The sequence below is a fragment of the Thalassophryne amazonica genome, chromosome 6 (genome assembly GCF_902500255.1).
Source record: "Thalassophryne amazonica chromosome 6, fThaAma1.1, whole genome shotgun sequence".
Taxonomy (NCBI): Eukaryota; Metazoa; Chordata; class Actinopteri; order Batrachoidiformes; family Batrachoididae; genus Thalassophryne; species Thalassophryne amazonica.
Window position 1 is genome coordinate 59410983 of NC_047108.1, and position 18829 is coordinate 59429811.

Below are 18829 nucleotides of genomic sequence, written 5' to 3' on the forward strand. Positions count from 1 at the left end.
AAGTTGCTCCAAATATTGTAAAATGTGATGCAAATTATTGGTTGAGTTAATAGGGGTTTTAAAAGGAATAGTTTGCACCATGTGTTATGCTTAGTTGTCACGTTACAGGGTAACATATGCCATAGAATCCAATGGACGTCAACCTTGCTTGACCTTTACCTTGCAGACAAAGCAATCAGCACACTCAAAAAGATTCCATTGATTAATTCTGTTAGTTTAACCAATAATTTGCACCACTTTTTACCAAAATTACAGCAACTTTAACTTCTGACCCCTGTACAAACTGAAATTAACCCTTGTCACCATTCTGTTTTTACCCCATAACTCCATAATATTCAGTCACAGACAGTCCAAACTATACCTTTCTGGAATCTTTGTGATCAGACACATAATGTGATATAGCTTTCAATATGATTGGAATATTTTTAAATTTTGACCCCTGTGCAATTCTTCAATTGACCCCTACCTGGCTCCCTATTGAAAATTCAAGTGGCTACTCGGTTTGGTCCAAATAGTAATGTCTAAGGAGCATTTGTGCTGAATTTGCTGCTTGTATCACTATGTGAATGATTGTTTCAGTAAGCTGCTGCACTATCACTTCCTAATTCATATAAATGGGATGGACGAAATGTGATGTACACCTGTTAGTATTCAGCCAGTGTTCAAAGTGTGCAGCCAACATGCTGATCTGGAATCAGTTTGGTAGGATTTAGGTTTGCATGATTTTTTTTTTCCCAGTAAAATTTTTATTTTTGATCTTATTCAGGTCATTTGCTTGCAGCAGACAGTAACAAATAAGTACGATAGATTGGCGTCCTGTCCAGAGGGTACCCCGCCTCCCAGCTCCCCCGATACCTTTAATCGGTATGTGCGGGTATTGAAGATGAATGAATGAACCCTACAAAAGTAGTGTTCATTCCACGGAAACACCATACACCTGGCAACTCTGGTCTCACCTGCAAAGACAAAGCTGTTAAAAAATGCAGCACGGTGGAGTTTGGTGACCTCTATCGGTTGCTGTGAAAATTACAGGACGCGCATCAGGACTGGTAACGGCGTGTAGTTTAATTTGTAAAGTAAAACTGCTACACACAATTGTTTTCATCGTTTTACTGAATTCCCGACAATGCCTAGCAATTCCTTTATTGTTATTTGGCTTGGGCAGTAACGGTATTGTTGTGTAATGTTGACTAGCCGCTAGTTAGCCAGTAGTTTGTAGCACAGAGGCTATGTAATGTCTTGTCCGGGAAGGTTAACTAGCATCCAGCGGCTGTCGGTACCATTCCTTCGACCACTGGCATCTTCTCCCCACAGCCATCTGATGGAAGGGTGAGAGGAAAGATGCTGACATTCCTCCACATCCTTTTAATAGGTAAGCTAAAGCTGCTAATGCGATTAGCGAGCTAGCTCGGTGCTAATTAGTTCATTGGTTAGCTGAACCGCTAGTTAGCGTCATTATAGTCATCCTTCGTGAAATAAATCATCTAGACTTGAGACTTGGTGTCTGTCTACCAAAGCTCGTTTTTTAATGAGTTTGAATCTGTTATTTCCGTTTGTAGCTGTTTTTTATTCTACAGGCTTGATTTTTGGTCTGTGGGATGGAGCTGCTGCTTCTGGTAAGTCTGTGTTTTATTCTGGAAAACTTTGTGTATTAGGTCAACAGTCATTCATTCACCTGTTGGCTGTATGCGTTGTGTCTGTTCCGCAGATGGCCTCAGGGTCAGACTAGTGGATGGTGAGAACAATTGTTCTGGCAGAGTTGAAGTCCTCCGCCATAACCAGTGGGGATCGGTTTGCGACCATGGCTGGGACTTCCGAGAGGCTTATGTGGTGTGTCTGGAATTGGGCTGTGGCTTAGCTGAATCTGCCCTTCATGGTGCGGTGTTTGGTGCAGGCAAGGGAAAGATCTGGTTGCGGCATGTCCAGTGCTCAGGGCATGAGTCCAGTCTGATGCGCTGTGCTAATGTCCTCTATAGTGACCTCCACTGCACCCATCAGAATGATGCAGGCGTGAAATGCTCAGGTGAGTCTGTTCTGCTGAGATGCTTCATCAAACAAGGAGACATGCTGTATGTCTGAGCTGCAGGAACAAATAAGGGTCAAGATGTAGACAAGATACCTTAATTTACAATAGTTGAGATGTTTAATCGTACAATTGAGTTATTTTCATTGAATCATCATCATTTTGATGTGCTGTGTTTTGAAACTAGTTGGAGATGCTGATCTAAAATTTTAGATGAGTCCATGAGGCCATTAGCTGAACCTTTTCAGAAAAGTCATGAAGGGAAATCTGGGAGTCCCTGGTTGATTTTTCATATAGAGTGACAGGTCTGGGGTAGAGTTGTGAAAAAAAATTGATAATAAAATTTGTATTAGATTCTCATTTGCAGGGCAGCACAGTGGCTTAGTGGATGGCACTGTTGCCTCACAGCAAGAAGGTCATGGGATCGCTTCCCATCTGGGGCCTTTCTGTGTGGAGTTTGCATGTTCTCCCCGTGTTTGTGTGGGTTTCCTCCTGGTGCTTCGGCTTTCTCCCACATCCAAAGACATGCATATTAGGTGAATTGGTATCTTTAAATTGATTGTAGGTGCACAGGCAAGTGAGAATGTTTGTTTATATGTGGCCTTGCAGTAGCTGGTGTCCTATCCAGGGTGTACCCTGCCTCACACCATGTGACTGCTGGCATAGGCTCCAGCCCCCCTGTATCCCTTAATTGGCATTAGCAGGTATGGAAAATGGATGGTTGGATTCTAATCTGCAACAGTATATCAATACCAACAGTGCCGTCTTCACCTCCTCCTTATGTGTGACGAGATTGCACTGTTTTGTTCATCGTTTGGTGTTGAAGTCTCGACTCCAGGATCTTACAATGTCATACACATGCTGTGTTCAAGACTAATCAGAAATCCCAAATTGTAAACTTCCAAAAACTGTGTTCACTTGATGAACGCTGAAAGCAATCTGGATGTACACAGTAGCATAATTGGGTTTTGCCATTTTTTGCAAGGAACATTAAGAACTTAAGTTGTTTTAGGGGATTATTTGTTCTTTTGCAGTATCTCAGACATCCTAAAAATAGCATTTTTTTTTTTTTGCACTGTGTATGTAAAATATACTACAAAATGTCAAAATCCTAGCCTGAGGTTATGCGCTGGTGCAACTACAACCCCTGGCAAAAATTATGGAATCACCGGCCTTGGAGGATGTTCATTCAGTTGTTTAATTTTGTAGAAAAAAAGCAGATCACAGACATGACACAAAACTAAAGTAATTTCAAATGGCAACTTTCTGGCTTTAAGAAACACTATAAGAAATCAGGAAAAAAAATTGTGGCAGTCAGTAACGGTTACTTTTTTAGACCAAGCAGAGGGAAAAAAAATATGGAATCACTCAATTCTGAGGAAAAAATTATGGAATCATGAAAAACAAAAGAACGCTCCAACACATCACTAGTATTTTGTTGCACCACCTCTGGCTTTTATAACAGCTTGCAGTCTCTGAGGCATGGACTTAATGAGTGACAAACAGTACTTTTCATCAATCTGGCTCCAACTTTCTCTGATTGCTGTTGCCAGATCAGCTTTGCAGGTTGGAGCCTGGTCATGGACCATTTTCTTCAACTTCCACCAAAGATTTTCAATTGGATTGAGATCCGGAGTATTTGCAGGCCATGACATTGACCCTATGTGTCTTTTTGCAAGGAATGTTTTCACAGTTTTTGCTCTATGGCAAGATGCATTATCGTCTTGAAAAATGATTTCATCATCCCCAAACATCCTTTCAATTGATGGGATAAGAAAAGTGTCCAAAATATCAACGTAAACTTGTGCATTTATTGATGATGTAATGACAGCCATCTCCCCAGTGCTTTTACCTGACATGCATCCCCATATCATCAATGACTGTGGAATTTTACATGTTCTCTTCAGGCAGTCATCTTTATAAATCTCATTGGAAAGGCACCAAACAAAAGTTCCAGCATCATCACCTTGCCCAATGCAGATTCAACATTCATCACTGAATATGACTTTCATTCAGTCATCAACAGTCCACGATTGCTTTTCCTTAGCCCATTGTAACCTTGTTTTTTTCTGTTTAGGTGTTAATGATGGCTTTCGTTTAGCTTTTCTGTATGTAACTGTATGTACAGTTCGGTCACAGACGTTGACTCCAGTTTCCTCTCATTTGTTCCTCATTTGTTTTGTTGTGCATTTTCGATTTTTGAGACATATTGCTTTAAGTTTTCTGTCTTGACGCTTTGATGTCTTCCTTGGTCTACCAGTATGTTTGCCTTTAACAACCTTCCCATGTTTGTATTTGGTCCAGAATTTAGACACAGCTGACTTTGAACAACCAACATCTTTTGCAACATTGCGTGATGATTTACCCTCTTTTAAGAGTTTGATAATCCTCTCCTTTGTTTCAATTGACATCTCTCGTGTTGGAGCCATGATTCATGTCAGTCCACTTGGTGCAACAGCTCTCCAAGGTGTGATCACTCCTTTTTAGATGCAGACTAACGAGCAGATCTGATTTGATGCAGGTGTTAGTTTTTGGGATGAAAATTTACAGGGTGATTCCATAATTTATTCCTCAGAATTGAGTGAGTCCATATTTTTTTTTCCCTCTGCTTGGTCTAAAAAATTAACCGTTACTGACTGCCACAATTTTTTTCCTGATTTCTTATAGTGTATCTTAAAGCCAGAAAGTTGCCATTTGAAATGACTTTAGTTTTGTGTCATGTCTGTGGTCTGCTTTTTTTCTACAAAATTAAACAACTGAATGAACATCCTCCGAGGCCGGTGATTCCATAATTATTGCCAGGGGTTGTACTACACTATGGAACAACTCTGGGTTTTGGATGTCATCCACCCAGATAGGCAACAGGTCCATCCTCACAAATAAAAAAAAATAGCTCTCTCAAGCAAATGATATGTGGACATCTGCTTGGCCTTTTCCATTTGCTGCGGTCTTCAACACTGGGGATCCCTTCTGAGAACACCTGTGTGTTTGATCCCGTCCACATGGCGATAATTGCTTATGTGGCAAAGAGTACCTTACAGTACCCCAGGATGTTATGAAGAAACGGCATACCAAAGACATCCAGATGCTTTCTTTGGTCTCTGCTTAATATCAAAGTCTCAGTACAATTTAACATGCTGTTGGAGATGTGACATTACTGTGTGTACTGTATGGCTGTGTCTAGGTACAGTATATCAAACAGTATTTTATGAATACTTGTCATGTATATTATATATCAAAAAAAGCATATGCAATTAACATTACAGCAGCATGTTGTTAACAGTGTTTTGGTTTGTTTCATGGCTGGCTGTGCTTGATGGCAGTTAAGTTGGTAAATTTGCTGCATGCATGCATGCACAAGTATTAAAAAAAAGATGTAATTCACAGGTATCCACCCAAAGCAACTGCAAAGAATGATTTCTTTCTCTTCATCCATCTCACCTTGAACAAACCATGGTGCTAGTGAGTGAACACTCCCAGTTGAAGAGGCAGTGCCAGCTGTGCTTCATAGCTGTGTGTTCATTACAGAACTGGACACACCTTTTTAAAAGACCTCATAAGTTAACAAAAAAAATGATCACAGTGAATATTTGGATGCATAATTGGAACTATATAGAATAATGTGACAGTTAAACTGGGGAAATGTTTTCCTTTCATGGGGGTGCCATGTGGAAGAGGCAGTGTTAATTCTCGGGATTCCAGTCAAGCAGGAAGGGTTGATTTGGCTTTATTTTGGCGTAGTTGTTCCAATTGTCATGTTCAGTCAGCAATTTTGATGTGTGTGTCAATATGAGGTGTAACCTGCCTTTTAAAATGTTATATCAGAAATTAATGAAACTTAAATGATCAGAAGTTATGAGTCATTAAAATGAGTTAGGCTGTCTGCGATTTTATGCAGACTGATTGTCAATCTTATGCCTCCAGAGCCTAAGTACTGCATGTTTTTTCTGTTTCTGTCACTGTCCACAGTTAAGCAAAGTCATCTGTGTTCAAACAGTCAAGAAGTGACTGAACAACAGACCTGATGTAGCTAATTAACGTGTGTGTGTGTGTGTGTGTGTGTGTGTGTGTGTGTAAATCAAGGAATGATGGAAAATGGACAGTGTATGGGGTCCTCAGCAGCATGATTAAGAACTTTTAAGGCCTGCCTGTTAGGAAAAAAGTGTTTATTTTCTGCAACATTGCAAGTTCTTTCGGGTTCTCCCTTTTTCGTCTGGGGTCGCCACAGCAGATCGTTATGGTTTTATGCCGGATATCCTTCCTGACTCAACTCCACATTATATGGAGAATGGGCAGGGGTGACCTCGAACCAGAAACCCTTTGTCCAGAAAACAAGTGTAACAAGAGATTGACCACCATCACTTGTTTCCTTTCTGCATGGTGACTTAGTTTTTGAGAAATGTCTACTTGACACATATTTACCATAGTGTTTGTATTTCTTAATGATTGATGTAATTAAAGTCCAAGACATATTCAGTGACTTGGAAATATAAATGTAGCCTTCTCCTTACTTGTCTCAAGAAAACTGGCTCTAAAAGTGATGTAATGTTGATGATGATGTTAGCAAAAAAAATTTCCGTCTGGATTAATAAAATAGATTTTTGTCTTTCTCACTCAGCTTGCGAAGCTGAGTGAGAAATCAAAATGTCTGCGATTGTCCTTGATCAAGGCTTTAAATGACTTTCTGCACTCAACCATCAGAAACGTATCTGTATGTGAGTAAAATACTGACCCTAGTTTGGAGACATTCACTTATCTCAGCAGTGACATTCAGATCTCTGGGTAGGTTCTCTGCCTTTGAGATCGGACGATTATTATTATTTGTGTGACCAATTAACATACACAGTATGTGGCAGTACATAACAACTAAAGCACAGAGTACATCACTTAATCATGATCACAATAAAAACAAGAAAGAAATATGTTCGAGAAGGAGCAGGAAGAAGCAGAAATGCTTATTGAATCCTACATTTTCTTGTGTTTTAAATTCTCGGAAGGACAGATGCCTGGGAAGAGCTTACGGAGTTTGAGAAGTGTTTGGCGATGTAGATATCTGCGCAAGAGAATGAATATTCAAGTCGTTATGATTCTGGAGTTTCCAGTCTTACTGTATGGTTATGAGTTGGACACTAAACAATGACAAAGCAGTGCCAAAGGAGCTTGTGAAGAGAATCCTTGGGTATTGCTGTAATGACTTTGTCAGTGAACAGTTACGGAGAGAGACTCAGATGAGGAGTATCACGTACATTGTGAGAGAACGTTAGCTGTGACATTTTGACCATGTGATGCTATTCCCACGGAGTGATCCAGCACATAGGCTCATGTGGCTGGAGATGACGAAGGAGATGCCCACATTTCACCTGCCGCGCACGTGTGTATCAGATCATGTTTGCGTTGTCTTGATAATTGTTTTTTTTTTGCCTCTCCCCCCTTTCCAGGTACCCTTTTAATGCCCACCCTCTCCCTGCTGTCACCTCACACTGTGTTCTCTCCTGGTGAGGCTGTTCGCTTTGGCTGCAGCGTTCTGCTGGGTCATCACATCAGTGAATTCCACCTCTACAAGCACGGAGTGTCCACACCCCTTGTGACCCAGAGGATGGATCAGAGCCAGACCCAAGTGGTGCTGACGCTGTCCGACATCGAGACTTTCCACCAAGGCAGCTACAGTTGTCGGTACAGGGTCAAGGGCAGCTCACCTTCTCAGGTGCTCAGCTCACCACCCAGCAATTCTGTCAACATCACTGTGGGTGAGTGACAGCTTCATAACATTTCTGATCTCAGAAACGGTGGCGTTTTTGCTATCTTTTCCTGTCTGTGGTGGTATGCTTTTGATTGACTGGTAAATTTTTAAATAGGTTTTCAGCACCAGTTTGAGAGGGTTCATTGCAATTTGGATGCCATCACTTATCCTTAATTTTCCTAATTCATTTGTATATTTTGAATATTAGGACAAACTGTGGGCATCACTGTGGAATGTGGCAACTTACGTGTGCAAGGTTTATTCACCATGTCTGCGTGGGTACACGCACAATCAAAACATTCACGTTACATTCATCTCCTGTCAAGAGTTTGTGCCAGTGTTGGGGCTGTAGTCACTGTAAGAAAACGTGCACTGTGAAATTCAGAATGCATCAAAGTGCAAGAGTAAAGCAGGTGCTAAGCTCAAATTGGGATCTGGCCATGGAGTGGATATATAATTTTCTTCAATACATTTCCTTCTACTTGATCCTTGAGCTTCTTCTTTTGACGCTGTTCATGCTGTAGAAAAATTCTTGTTTGTTTTGGCAAGAAAACATCAGCGCCTGTAAATGACAGAAAATGGCTTGAATGGGAGAAAGACTCACAGTTGCAGAAGATACTAAAAGTCCCTGCACACGTTATGGTTCCTTTCAGAGTGCATGCTGCAATGCCCTTCTAGTGGGACTCCCAGCATGCACAGTAAAAACCTTACAGATGATCCAGAACACTGCACCTCATCTGGTATTCAATCAACCCAAAAGGTCATATTACCCCCCTGTGCTCATTAACCTCCACTGGCTCCCTGTAGCATTTCAAATCAAATTCAGATCACTAATACTTGCTTAAATAGTGACCAGTGGGTCATCATACAAGACCTCAATCATATGGGTTTACAGTATACTCTGTCTCACCTGCAAAGTTGTTCACGAGAATGCTATCTTGACTTTGTCATCCGTACACACAGTGATCTCAGTCCGTCCTCCATCATAATTTCATGATGATAGAACAAGTTACCAGTTGCCATCACAGTAGGGACATCTTCAAGAGGTTCTTGAAGACCCATCTCTTCCAAGAGCACCTCCTCTCCTAACCTGCTAACACCCTAACATACCCAACTCTCTTACTTCACTGCCCACTTCTGCACTTATCTTGCTCTTTGATTAGATGCAGCATTTAGCACTTCCTCTGTCTTTCTTGGTTGTTGTGTTCCACACTTGTTAGGTTGCATTTGATATATGCTTCTGCTAAAGCTAGTATCTCACTGTGTTGCAACTGTTGGTGATAAATTACGAACAGCATTCGCAAGGGATTTTCCAAAATATCTCTAATGTTCTCGTGGGTTCTCAATTTTCGCACGTGAGTCGCATGACCTTGCTGTTGTGTCATTGGAGTTTTTAATTTTCAGAAAATTTGCTCTACAAATTTTCTGTCAGTAGTCAGAGTCGTCACAGGTGTCTCAAACACTCTCGAACCCTTCTCAATTTTTAGTTTCTGTGAGTTAGAGAAGTGCGCGAAATGTGAGACATTATGAGGAGTTGGTGACCTATGAAACTAAATTGTGACTGACTGGAGACAAAAATGATAATCTGCCATCTGCCAGACAGGCGGGAACTGTCCCAGGACAGTTGCCGCCTGGTCAGTGTGATTCCAAGTGAAAATTGACACTAATTTACGTATTTTCTCTAAAATTTGTTTCGCCAGCAGTCACAGCCCAGTGAGATACTAACTTAAAAGAGTAAGTGTAAATTGTTCTGAGATGTTCTTCATCGTGCTCCATCAGCTCCAGGGCTTAGTGTCAAACTGTTGCACAGCTAGTTGTGGTTCGTGAGTGTTTTGAATGCAATGACTTTCTTCACCTTATGGTTTATCTGGTAAACATTTCCTGTTGTGTTATTACCACTCTTGGCAAATGAAGATTCTGGAGGTACATAAGAAAAAAGCTGTTTTATTGAATTAAAAAGAAAATTTACTTTTTTAAATTTAATGTTCAGAAGTCCCACTAAGCTGTCTCTATTCCTGTCTTGACTGATCACAGTGGAACTCTTGACTCCCCAACACTGGTACAACACATCCACTGAGGCCCCGGCAGGTTCCGTCATCAGAGGCCACAGTTTTAACATCACTTGCTCGACCTCGCAGCAGTATCCTGGAGCCTCCTTCCAGCTACGCCTGATCCGCTCTAACGGCACAGTGCGCCAGTCTTTGCCTGCTGTGACCCCAACCGTCACATTTGTTTTCCCCAGTGCCCAGAGCTCCAACGAGGGATATTACTACTGTTTGTATCGGGTCCACCTGGGTGGACGCACGTTTGTCTCCAGAGAGAGCCAGCCCCTGCCGCTATCCATCAGAGGTAAAAGATGAGTAATGTGTCATTGGCATGTGCCAACAGCTGGACTCACTATGTACCCAGTGGCAATGGTGGGCACAGGTAACTGAAAAGTTAGCTTCAATAATCGCTAATCTGTGATTCAGCGAATCACAAATTGGGGGGGGGGGGGGGGGACTCATTTTCCAGAATGCCTTTTGGCACGCGTCGATTAATGCTCAAACCTCCAGAATTAGTGCATTACTTTAAAAGATATGTGCGGTATTTTCACTTGGTAAAAATGACAGAGTTGCCGTTAATGTTGATAAACTGTCCTGAATTCATTTTGTTTATAAATGAAACATTGCATTTGATGGCTTCTGCCACGTCTGTGTTGTTCTATTTCATTCCTCCTGACCGCCAGAGGGCGCTGCTTTAGCACCTGGATAACTACGTGTGCGCAGCACAGAGGTCGAGAATATATACCAACAAAGTCACGCCATTGAATGTGACCTGGGTGACGTCACTGGTTGTCTTTATATACCAGACGCACCCAGCGCTCGCTTCTTTTCTACATTCTCGCATTCTTAGAGGTTGAGAACGCATTTAGCTGCGATTGCCGCTCTCGCTTGTAGCCTCGCAACCCACCTTCGGTTGGAGCTACGTGCACTGCACATGTCCTCCAGAGGCTGCAAGACACGGCTTCACCGTTTTTTGTATTCTTTGACGCCTGTCATGAGTACACCTTCCTAAACGCCGGGTGCGCGCCTTTGCCGCTGCCCTGTTGGGTATTTTCCTCTGTGCACATTAGCTGTGTTGTTTCAATGAAAGCTGGCTATTTGTTTAGTTGTGTCACTAACACCGTTAACTACGTGGTAGTGTGTGTATCAGAACCAGTATAGTGTACTGTGTTGGGCTTGCCGTGAGTGTTTTCCACTCCTTGAAGTACTTCGTCTGCACTGCCGCCATTTGCTAAGTTTAACAGCTCTGCTAGCAGCTAGTGTTGTCGTCGTTGTTCTAAGTGACTTAGCACTTGGGCTGTGAGTTTTTTTCGGCTGTGTGCATCGTGTTATTACTGTGACTGTGAGTGTTTCACGCTCCGGGCCTTGTATTAGCTTTTACACTGTGAGTGTTTCACACTCTGTGCCTCGTGCCGAGTCTGCAGCTGGAGTGCTTCACGCTCCGTGCCTCGTGTCAAGTCGACGGCTGTGAGTGCTTCACGCTCCGTGCCTCGTGTTACTATTTACACTGCGTGTGATTCACGCTTTGTCTTTCCATTTGTAGCCATCAGGTCTTGCGTTAGCCATCTGCACGCAGTCCACAATGTTGACAGGGCCTTTGTTGCATGGCTGTAGTACCTGTTTGGCTTCCTTGAGCCCAGATGATGGACATATGTTTTGCCCCTCGTGTCTTGGAATCGGACACCTGAGGGAAGCCCTGACTGGCGATGCCTGCCTTAATTGTGCCAGCATGCCACTGGCAGAGAGATCTGCTAGACTTGCGGCATTGGAAAGTGGAATATCTAGTGCGACTTTGGCGTCCAGCCCCAGGAAGGAACCAAAGCGCCATAAACGCCCACATGCAGGAGCCCCTTCTGCTAAGAAGGTTACTCATGACCATGCTTTGGCTGAAAAGGTCGAAACGTTGACTTCTGAGTTTGCTCAGATTAAGTCCTTGCTTCTGAATCTACAGCCTAGGGATGCAGTGACAGTTCCTGTTGTTCCTAATGAGGCTGATCAGACCAATGTAGTTACTCAGCAGGAGGAAGATGTCGTGTCTATTGCTGCAACTGATTCCTTGTACACTGTGTGGAGGATGAGGATGAGAGGGGTCTTTCTCCAAGCCATTCATTAGTGGGCTCTCATACCTCTGAGGCAGAGTCCATGCTGCAAACCGGACCTGGACTATCCTTTGTCAAGCAAGCTGTTCAGTTGGCTTTATCCAGGCTTGGGGTCGACAATCCCCCTGCAGAAACCACCGCTTCAAGTGCCTTTTTCAAAGTCACTCAGAAGCCTGAGTTCAACGTTCCAGTTTCACAACCATATATCGAGGAGCTCCACCGATGCTGGGCGGACCCCAAATCATTGACCCATCTATCACAGGACTGCAAAGCCCTTAGCTCTATGTGTGATTCAGCGCAGTATGGTCTGAACCGTATGCCCGCCGTTGACAGCATTATTGCGAACCTGGTTGTGGCTCCAGCTGATGCTGCTCGGCCGGATGCCCACTGCCCACGTCCTCAGTATAGGGTCACTGATGACCTCCTCACCAAAAGCTATGACATAGCTGCTCGCATCGGTCGCCTAGGCAACTCACTGTCCCATTTAGCCCTTGCCCTCTCAAAGTCTTTGAGGGAGGCAGAGGTTGATGATGCTACGCAAAGTCTTAGTGATGCCTCACTCCAAACCTTTGCTTATATGTCCAGAGAGCTTGACAGACTGTCAACCCTTACCATCACTAGACGTCAAGTGTGGCTTGCGCAGTCCCCCCTGTCCGAATCCTGCAGAGGCACACTCCGTTCGCTGCCGGTTCTTCTAGGCCAAGTATTTGGACCTACAGCCCAACAAACTTTGGAGCTTGCTGTTGAGGCTAGTAAATCTCGGCAACAGTTTGTTGACCTACACCAGTCTTCCAGACCTCAGCCAGTCAGATGTGCTACAGCTTTTCACTCTGCATCCAGGCTTCCGCCGACTCCCAGAGCTGCATGTGCTTTTGCAGTTGAGGGCCAGCTCTCCCAGCAGCCTGTCTTTCGTGAGCCTACGGGCAGACCCCCGAGAACTGAACGGTTTCACAGAGCTTCCAGTAATTGCGCCCAGAGGTCCTCAGGGATGCGAGGCAGAGGTGGTCGGGTCTGACTGCCAATGTTTGGCCCCAGCCGTTTTTCACGAAATCAACTCAGCCACTGGGAGGCTCAAGTTCAAGACCCATGGGTCATTTCAACCTTGTTCGAAGGTTACAGAATTCAGTTCAGATGTCGTCCTCCAAAGTTCAATGGGGTGAGAATGACTGTTGTTTCTGACTCGGTGCAGTCTGCTGCCCTACAACGGGAGATTTTGGAACTCCTGGAGAAGGGGGCCATAGAGCTAGTTCACAGTTCAGACCAGCTCAGGGGGTTCTATTCAATTTACTTCCTTGTTCCAAAGAAGGATGGCGGCTTTCGTCCTATCCTCGATCTCCAGCGTCTGAATCGTTATATCAAAGTGCTGCAGTTTCACATGCTCCACACAGTAGACATCCTTCAAACTATCACACCAGGAGACTGGTTCACAAGTGTCGACTTAAAAGATACCTATTTCCATGTGCCAGTGGCGCCTCATCACAGGCAGTTTCTCCGCTTTGCTTTCGAAGGTCAGGCATACCAGTTCATGGTGCTTCCTTTCGGCCTCTCTCTCGCCCCTCGTACATTTACCAGATGTATGGCTGCAGCAGTAGCCCCACTGCAAGCTCTTGGATTAAGAATCCTACCCTACTTAGACGATTGGCTTGTCTGCGCTCCGACTCAGGAGCAGGCGCACAACGACACAGCTCTTCTACTGAACCATGTCTCTCATTTCGGACTCACAGTGAACTTTGCAACGAGTTCTCTTGTTCCCAGTCAACAAACGACCTTCATCGGCATTGCCATCAGCTCTCTGACTATGACTATGACCATCCCCGCAGAGAGTGGACGATGTAATTCATCTCGTCTCACACATTCAACGGGCTGTGACGCTGCCTTTTGGTTTGCTGCTCCGGTTGATGGGCAAATTGACTGCAGTGTCGCTAGTGGTACCTTTGGGACTTCTGTTCTTACGTCCCCTACAGATTTGGATCAACAACCTGGGCCTCAACTCAAAGTTGCATCAGCACAGGCTTGTACGACGCTCCAACCAGTGCCATGTGCATCTCAAACCCTGGGGGAACGTGGACTTCATCTGCAAGGGTGTCCCTCTAGGCTCTGTTCCTTCTCGCTGAGAGGTGGTTGTTACAGATGCATCACTCAAAGGTTGGGGGGCCGTGTGGAATCACAGGATGGTGAGGGGTGTCTGGAGTCCTCAGGAGAGACTCCAACACATAACCGTGCTGGAGCTTCGCGCTGTGCGACTGGCTCTCAAGTGTTTCCTCCCGGCCCTGAGAGGAAGACATGTTCTTGTCCGGTCGGACAACACGTCAACAGTCTATCACATAAACCATCAGGGGGGCACCAGGTCCAATCACTCATTGGCAGAAACTCGGAAGCTTCTCTTATGGGCGTTGCCTCGCCTTCAAAGTGTCAGAGCAGTTCATCTGCCCGGTGTACAGAACAGCGCAGCGGATTTACTCTCCAGACAGAAACCACCACCGGGAGAGTGGAGACTGAACCCGATTGTGGTCCAAATGATCTGGCAGAAATATGGTGCAGCAGAAGTGGACCTTTTCGTTTCAAGCACCTTGACACATTGCCCACGATGGTACTCCCTCTTGGAACCAGACAGCTCGCTGGGGCAGGATGCATTGGCTCACCCGTGGCCGGATTGCCTCCTTTATGCCTTCCCTCCTCTCCCGCTGCTGATGTTGACACTGCACAGGATAGATCAGAGCAGCCACAGGGTGCTGCTGGTTGCTCCATTCTGGCATGGGAGGATTTGGTTTCCCATGATTTACAAACTCCTCGAGGGAGAACCTTGGGCTCTCCCGGAGAGGAAGGATTTGTTGTCACAGCTACAGGGGAGGATTTGGCACCCTCACCCAGAACGCCTTCAACTGTATGTGTGACCATTGAGGGGCCAGACTCTTTAAGTTCTTGTGACCTGGCTGTTGTTCAGACTATCCTTAATTCACGTGCTGCTTCTACCAGGGCTTTGTATGACAACAGATGGAAGCTGTTTGCGCGGTGGTGTGAGAAAAAAAGTTAGACCCGGAGCATTGCTCTGTGCCTATTCTCCTCAAATATTTACAAGAACTGCTGGATAAAGGACTTTCTGTCGCTACCTTGAAGGTTTATGTTGCTGCAATCTCTGCCCGGCACGTCTGCGTTGATGGCCGGTCAGTGGGTTCATTCCTCTTAGTGTGTCCTTTTTTGAAAGGTGCTCTGCGTTTGCGGCCTCCAAGGCTTGCACGCGTACCTTCATGGGACCTTCCTCTAGTCCTGAAGGGTTTAAGCTTATCCCCTTTCGAACCAGTTGAAAGTGCTGATCTTAAATGGGTGTCAGTGAAGACTGCCTTTCTACTTGCACTGTCTTCGGCTAAGCGGGTGGGAGAGCGCCATGCCCTGTCAGTCACTGGGGACTGTTTGCAATGGAATTCTGACGGATCTGGGGTTACGCTGTGGCCTAATCCGTCCTTTTTACGCAAGAGAATTTCCGCTTTTCATGTTAACCAGCCAGTTTCCTTGGCTGTGTATGCCCCGCATTCTGATCCAGGATTATCTGTTTCAGGTTCCCTGTGTCCTGTCCGAATGTTGAAGCAGTACATTAGTGCATCTGCCGGGATCCGGAAAACGGATGCCCTGTTTGTGTTACGGTGATCACAAGAGGCTGTGCTGTCTCAAAGCAGCGACTCTCGCATTGGGTTGTGGATGCCATTTTACAAGTATACAGGTCCAGAGGTCTTCAGCCTCCTAAGGTTACGTGCCATTCCACCAGAGGGGTGTCCACCTCCTGGGCTGCACTGAGAGGTGTCCCTTTGAGTGATATTTGTGCTGCTGCTACGTGGGCTTCGTCCTGTACCTTCGCCCACTATTACAGACTGAATGTGGCTGCTCCTCCTGTGGTGACTTCGGCGGTGTTGTCTGCCTCCACTCCCCACTGCTGATGCGAGGTGAGTGTGACTCTTCGTGACCTTGTTGGTATTAAGTCATCCAGGTGCTAAAGCACCGCCCTCTGGCGGTCAGGAGGAATGAAATAGAATGAGAGTTACAAATGTAACTACGGTTCTATGAATTCCAGATGAAGCGAGCGCTGGGTGCGTCTGGTATATAAAGACAACCAGTGACGTCACCCAGGTCACATTCAATGGCGTGACTTTGTTGGTATATATTCTCTACCTCTGTGCTGCGCACATGTAGTTATCCAGGTGCTAAAGCACCGCCCTCTGGCGGTCGTCCGGAATTCATAGAACCGTAGTTACATTCGTAACTCTCGTTTTATGTGGAAAGTAAATAACATTGTTTTTTTTTTGCAGCAGCTGGCCCGCCCTCTTCTGCCGGGGGCGGGCTGAGCTCACAGTGGTCTGACTGTTGCAAAACACACAACAGACAGGAACTAACATGTATGATTCTAGGGTTTACAAAGTTTTTGACCGTTAACTTTTACTTACTATGCCAGCAAAAAACATTAGCGGATTGAAAGTTAGTGGAACTAAATTGGTCTGATGATGGTTTTTAGAGTTAGCTGAAAAGCTAATCCGCTAACGAAAACGTTAGCTTTGCTAATTTGTGGTTAGTGGTAGTAGAGAAGCTTGAATCTTCAACTGGACTGGGTTGCTTGACGCGAGGACATTTCGCTTCAAATCGCAGAAGCTTCCTCAGCTAAAATTTGTGCTCTGGTAGTCTGACTTCTGTCTTGACTCTTGTAGAGAAGAATAAACAGAAGCCAGAAAAGCTGGAGTTTTAAACCTAACCAGACCCCTCCTACCGAATGACAGGGCAGCTGTCCCTCCTAATGATGGGCGTCCATCCCATCATTAGGAGGGTGCTAACTAGAGCACAATAGGTGTTAATTAGAGCTATTGTTTAGTCACTAGCCTATAGCAGTCTGCCTCTCAGTAGGAGGGGTCTGGTTAGGTTTAAAACTCCAGCTTTTGTGGCTTCTGTTTATTCTTCTCTACAAGAGTCAAGACAGAAATCAGACTACCAGAGCAAGAATTTTAGCTGAGGAAGCTTCTGTGATTTGAAGCGAAACGTCCTCGCGTCAAGCAACCCAGTCCAGTTGAAGATTCAAGCTTCTCTACTATGGAAACCACCTGGACAACTGAGAGCCTACACAGAAACTTTGTGGTTAGTGGTTTTGTGCACACCACTAGCCACTGGTGACAGCGAGCTCTGCAGTGTGCAGCTTTTTTTTGTGTGTGTGTGTGTGCGCAGTTGTACAGTACCAAACATTTGGACACAAACTCCCATTCAGATGAACTTTTGGCTGGTACTGTCCATATCATCAAAGGTTGTTGCTGTTGCTTCTTTTTCAGATCCAGATCCAATACTGAGTCCAATGGTGATCAGCTGGCTTGTTTCGAGCCTGACATTTCTTGTGGCCATTTTCATTATTTTTGTTGTGGCCAAGGTCCTGTGTAACAGGGCACAGAAACCTTCTGTACTGGAGAGAGAGACCAGGACCTGTAAGTGATTCAGCTGATTGTCATTACTCTGTCTGACCTTTGAGTATTATGTTGATGAAATAAGGCTCATCAGCTTCTGTCTGCAGGTGTGGACAACACTTATGTTGCCTTATCGATTAACAAGACGTGATGAGGCCTGAAGTCAGTATAAAAGTTTGACACAGCAATTATTCCTTTGGTCGTCTGGCTTCTTTAATGCACAGCTGTTTTTATTTTTCTCCTTCAAGGTGTAATGTGCAGACAGTGATGGCTCCCTGGGTTCAGATGGGTGGGACATGTCAGTCACCCACCATGCTTATGGAAACGGCTGGAACCAGTTCTGTACAGTATGGATGAGGCTTTTTATAGCTGGACTCTGAAACCGGTTTAATGATGCAGTGTAAAAATCTGCTCTTTATTCCAGATTTCAGGCAAGTGAAACACTGGATGTGATTGGCTTTTGGAACATTTTCTTATGATCAAATTGTAAGCAATAGCTAAGGACAAGTCAGTAAGAGTTTGCTGGTCCGTCTTTTTTTTTTTTTTGCTGATGTTGGACTTTCATATTCACTCAGGCTTAATTACTGCCATGACCACAGATGTATAACTGAAAACTGGTTCCAAAACCTGTATAAGAGTAGATATTCATTGTGTAGTGTTTTTATAGACTGACAGGCTCCACTAAGCTCATGTACCTGCTTCCACACATCAGCGGTCCTTAAAGGATTAAAAGATGTTTGTCACCATACTATGCATCTTATGTCATTTTCAGTGTCTGTATACAACTGTACTTATTTTGTAAATAGGAAGTATTATTGATTAAATTTCTGTTGTTAAATGTGTTCTGTGTCAGAGGTTTGACAATGTACATTTAGAGAAAGGTGAACCTCCATATTCTTGGTGTACTGAAAATGTCACTGTTCTAGTTGTGAAATAATTCACACCGACACACAGACATGACTAAGTACAACGTTTCCAATCTACAAGGTATTGTTTATTTTTATGGTACCAATTTTCAAAAAATGGACAACATGGACAGCTTACAGGAACAACCTGGTACTGTAGAGTTGTCAGCTATGTAGTACTCTTGGCCATGTGGTCGATACTGCATTATCAAACAGCAATATGAAAAAAAAACTTTGGTACAAGTGAGACCTCTCATATCATGTTTGTTGATTATATTACAACTCCAATGAATAGTGTATTTTTCTACTTCACTCACAATAAGCACTCGGGTCCTCAATGTAAATATGGACCCCCCCCCCAAAAGGCACTTGTATTTTAGCTGATGACTGAATACATTAAAATATTACTTTGTTTATATTTTTGTCTTAATATTAATAAAGTACATTATTGTAGGAACACTTTAAAAGCGAACAATTACAATATGTAGAACATACTATATTTAGCATTATCAAATGTCTTTGCCTAAATTCATAAACAATCCCCAACATTCATGCCATTAAAAGGTGCTGCTGGTATGAGATGAA

General features: G+C 44.2%; 1 protein-coding gene across 3 annotated transcripts; it reads left to right on the forward strand.

The window, feature by feature from the left end:
* Positions 1-1005: 1005 nt before the first annotated feature.
* On the forward strand, positions 1006-18181 carry si:ch211-150o23.3. Of its 3 annotated transcripts, XM_034172218.1 has the most exons (8): positions 1006-1372; positions 1560-1616; positions 1709-2023; positions 7462-7770; positions 9798-10112; positions 17211-17360; positions 17447-17501; positions 17588-18181. In XM_034172218.1, the coding sequence occupies exons 1-7, from the start codon at positions 1342-1344 to the stop codon at positions 17488-17490; spliced, it is 1221 nt and encodes a 406-aa protein (XP_034028109.1). In that variant the 5' UTR covers positions 1006-1341; the 3' UTR covers positions 17491-17501; positions 17588-18181. The 3 variants fall into 3 exon arrangements, with proteins under 3 accessions (XP_034028109.1, XP_034028108.1, XP_034028110.1); XM_034172217.1 differs by having other exon boundaries at positions 1007-1372; positions 17447-18181; XM_034172219.1 differs by having other exon boundaries at positions 1009-1372; positions 1578-1616; positions 17447-18181.
* Positions 18182-18829: the final 648 nt, after the last annotated feature.

Bases quoted from the DNA above. Each gene is read 5' to 3' on its own strand.
- si:ch211-150o23.3 (XM_034172218.1), top strand. From the start codon at position 1,342: ATGCTGACATTCCTCCACATCCTTTTAATAG. The intron at 10,113-17,210 runs GTAAAAGATGAG...CTTCTTTTTCAG, and splicing joins CCTGCCGCTATCCATCAGAG to ATCCAGATCCAATACTGAGT. The intron at 17,361-17,446 runs GTAAGTGATTCA...TTCTGTCTGCAG, and splicing joins GGAGAGAGAGACCAGGACCT to GTGTGGACAACACTTATGTT.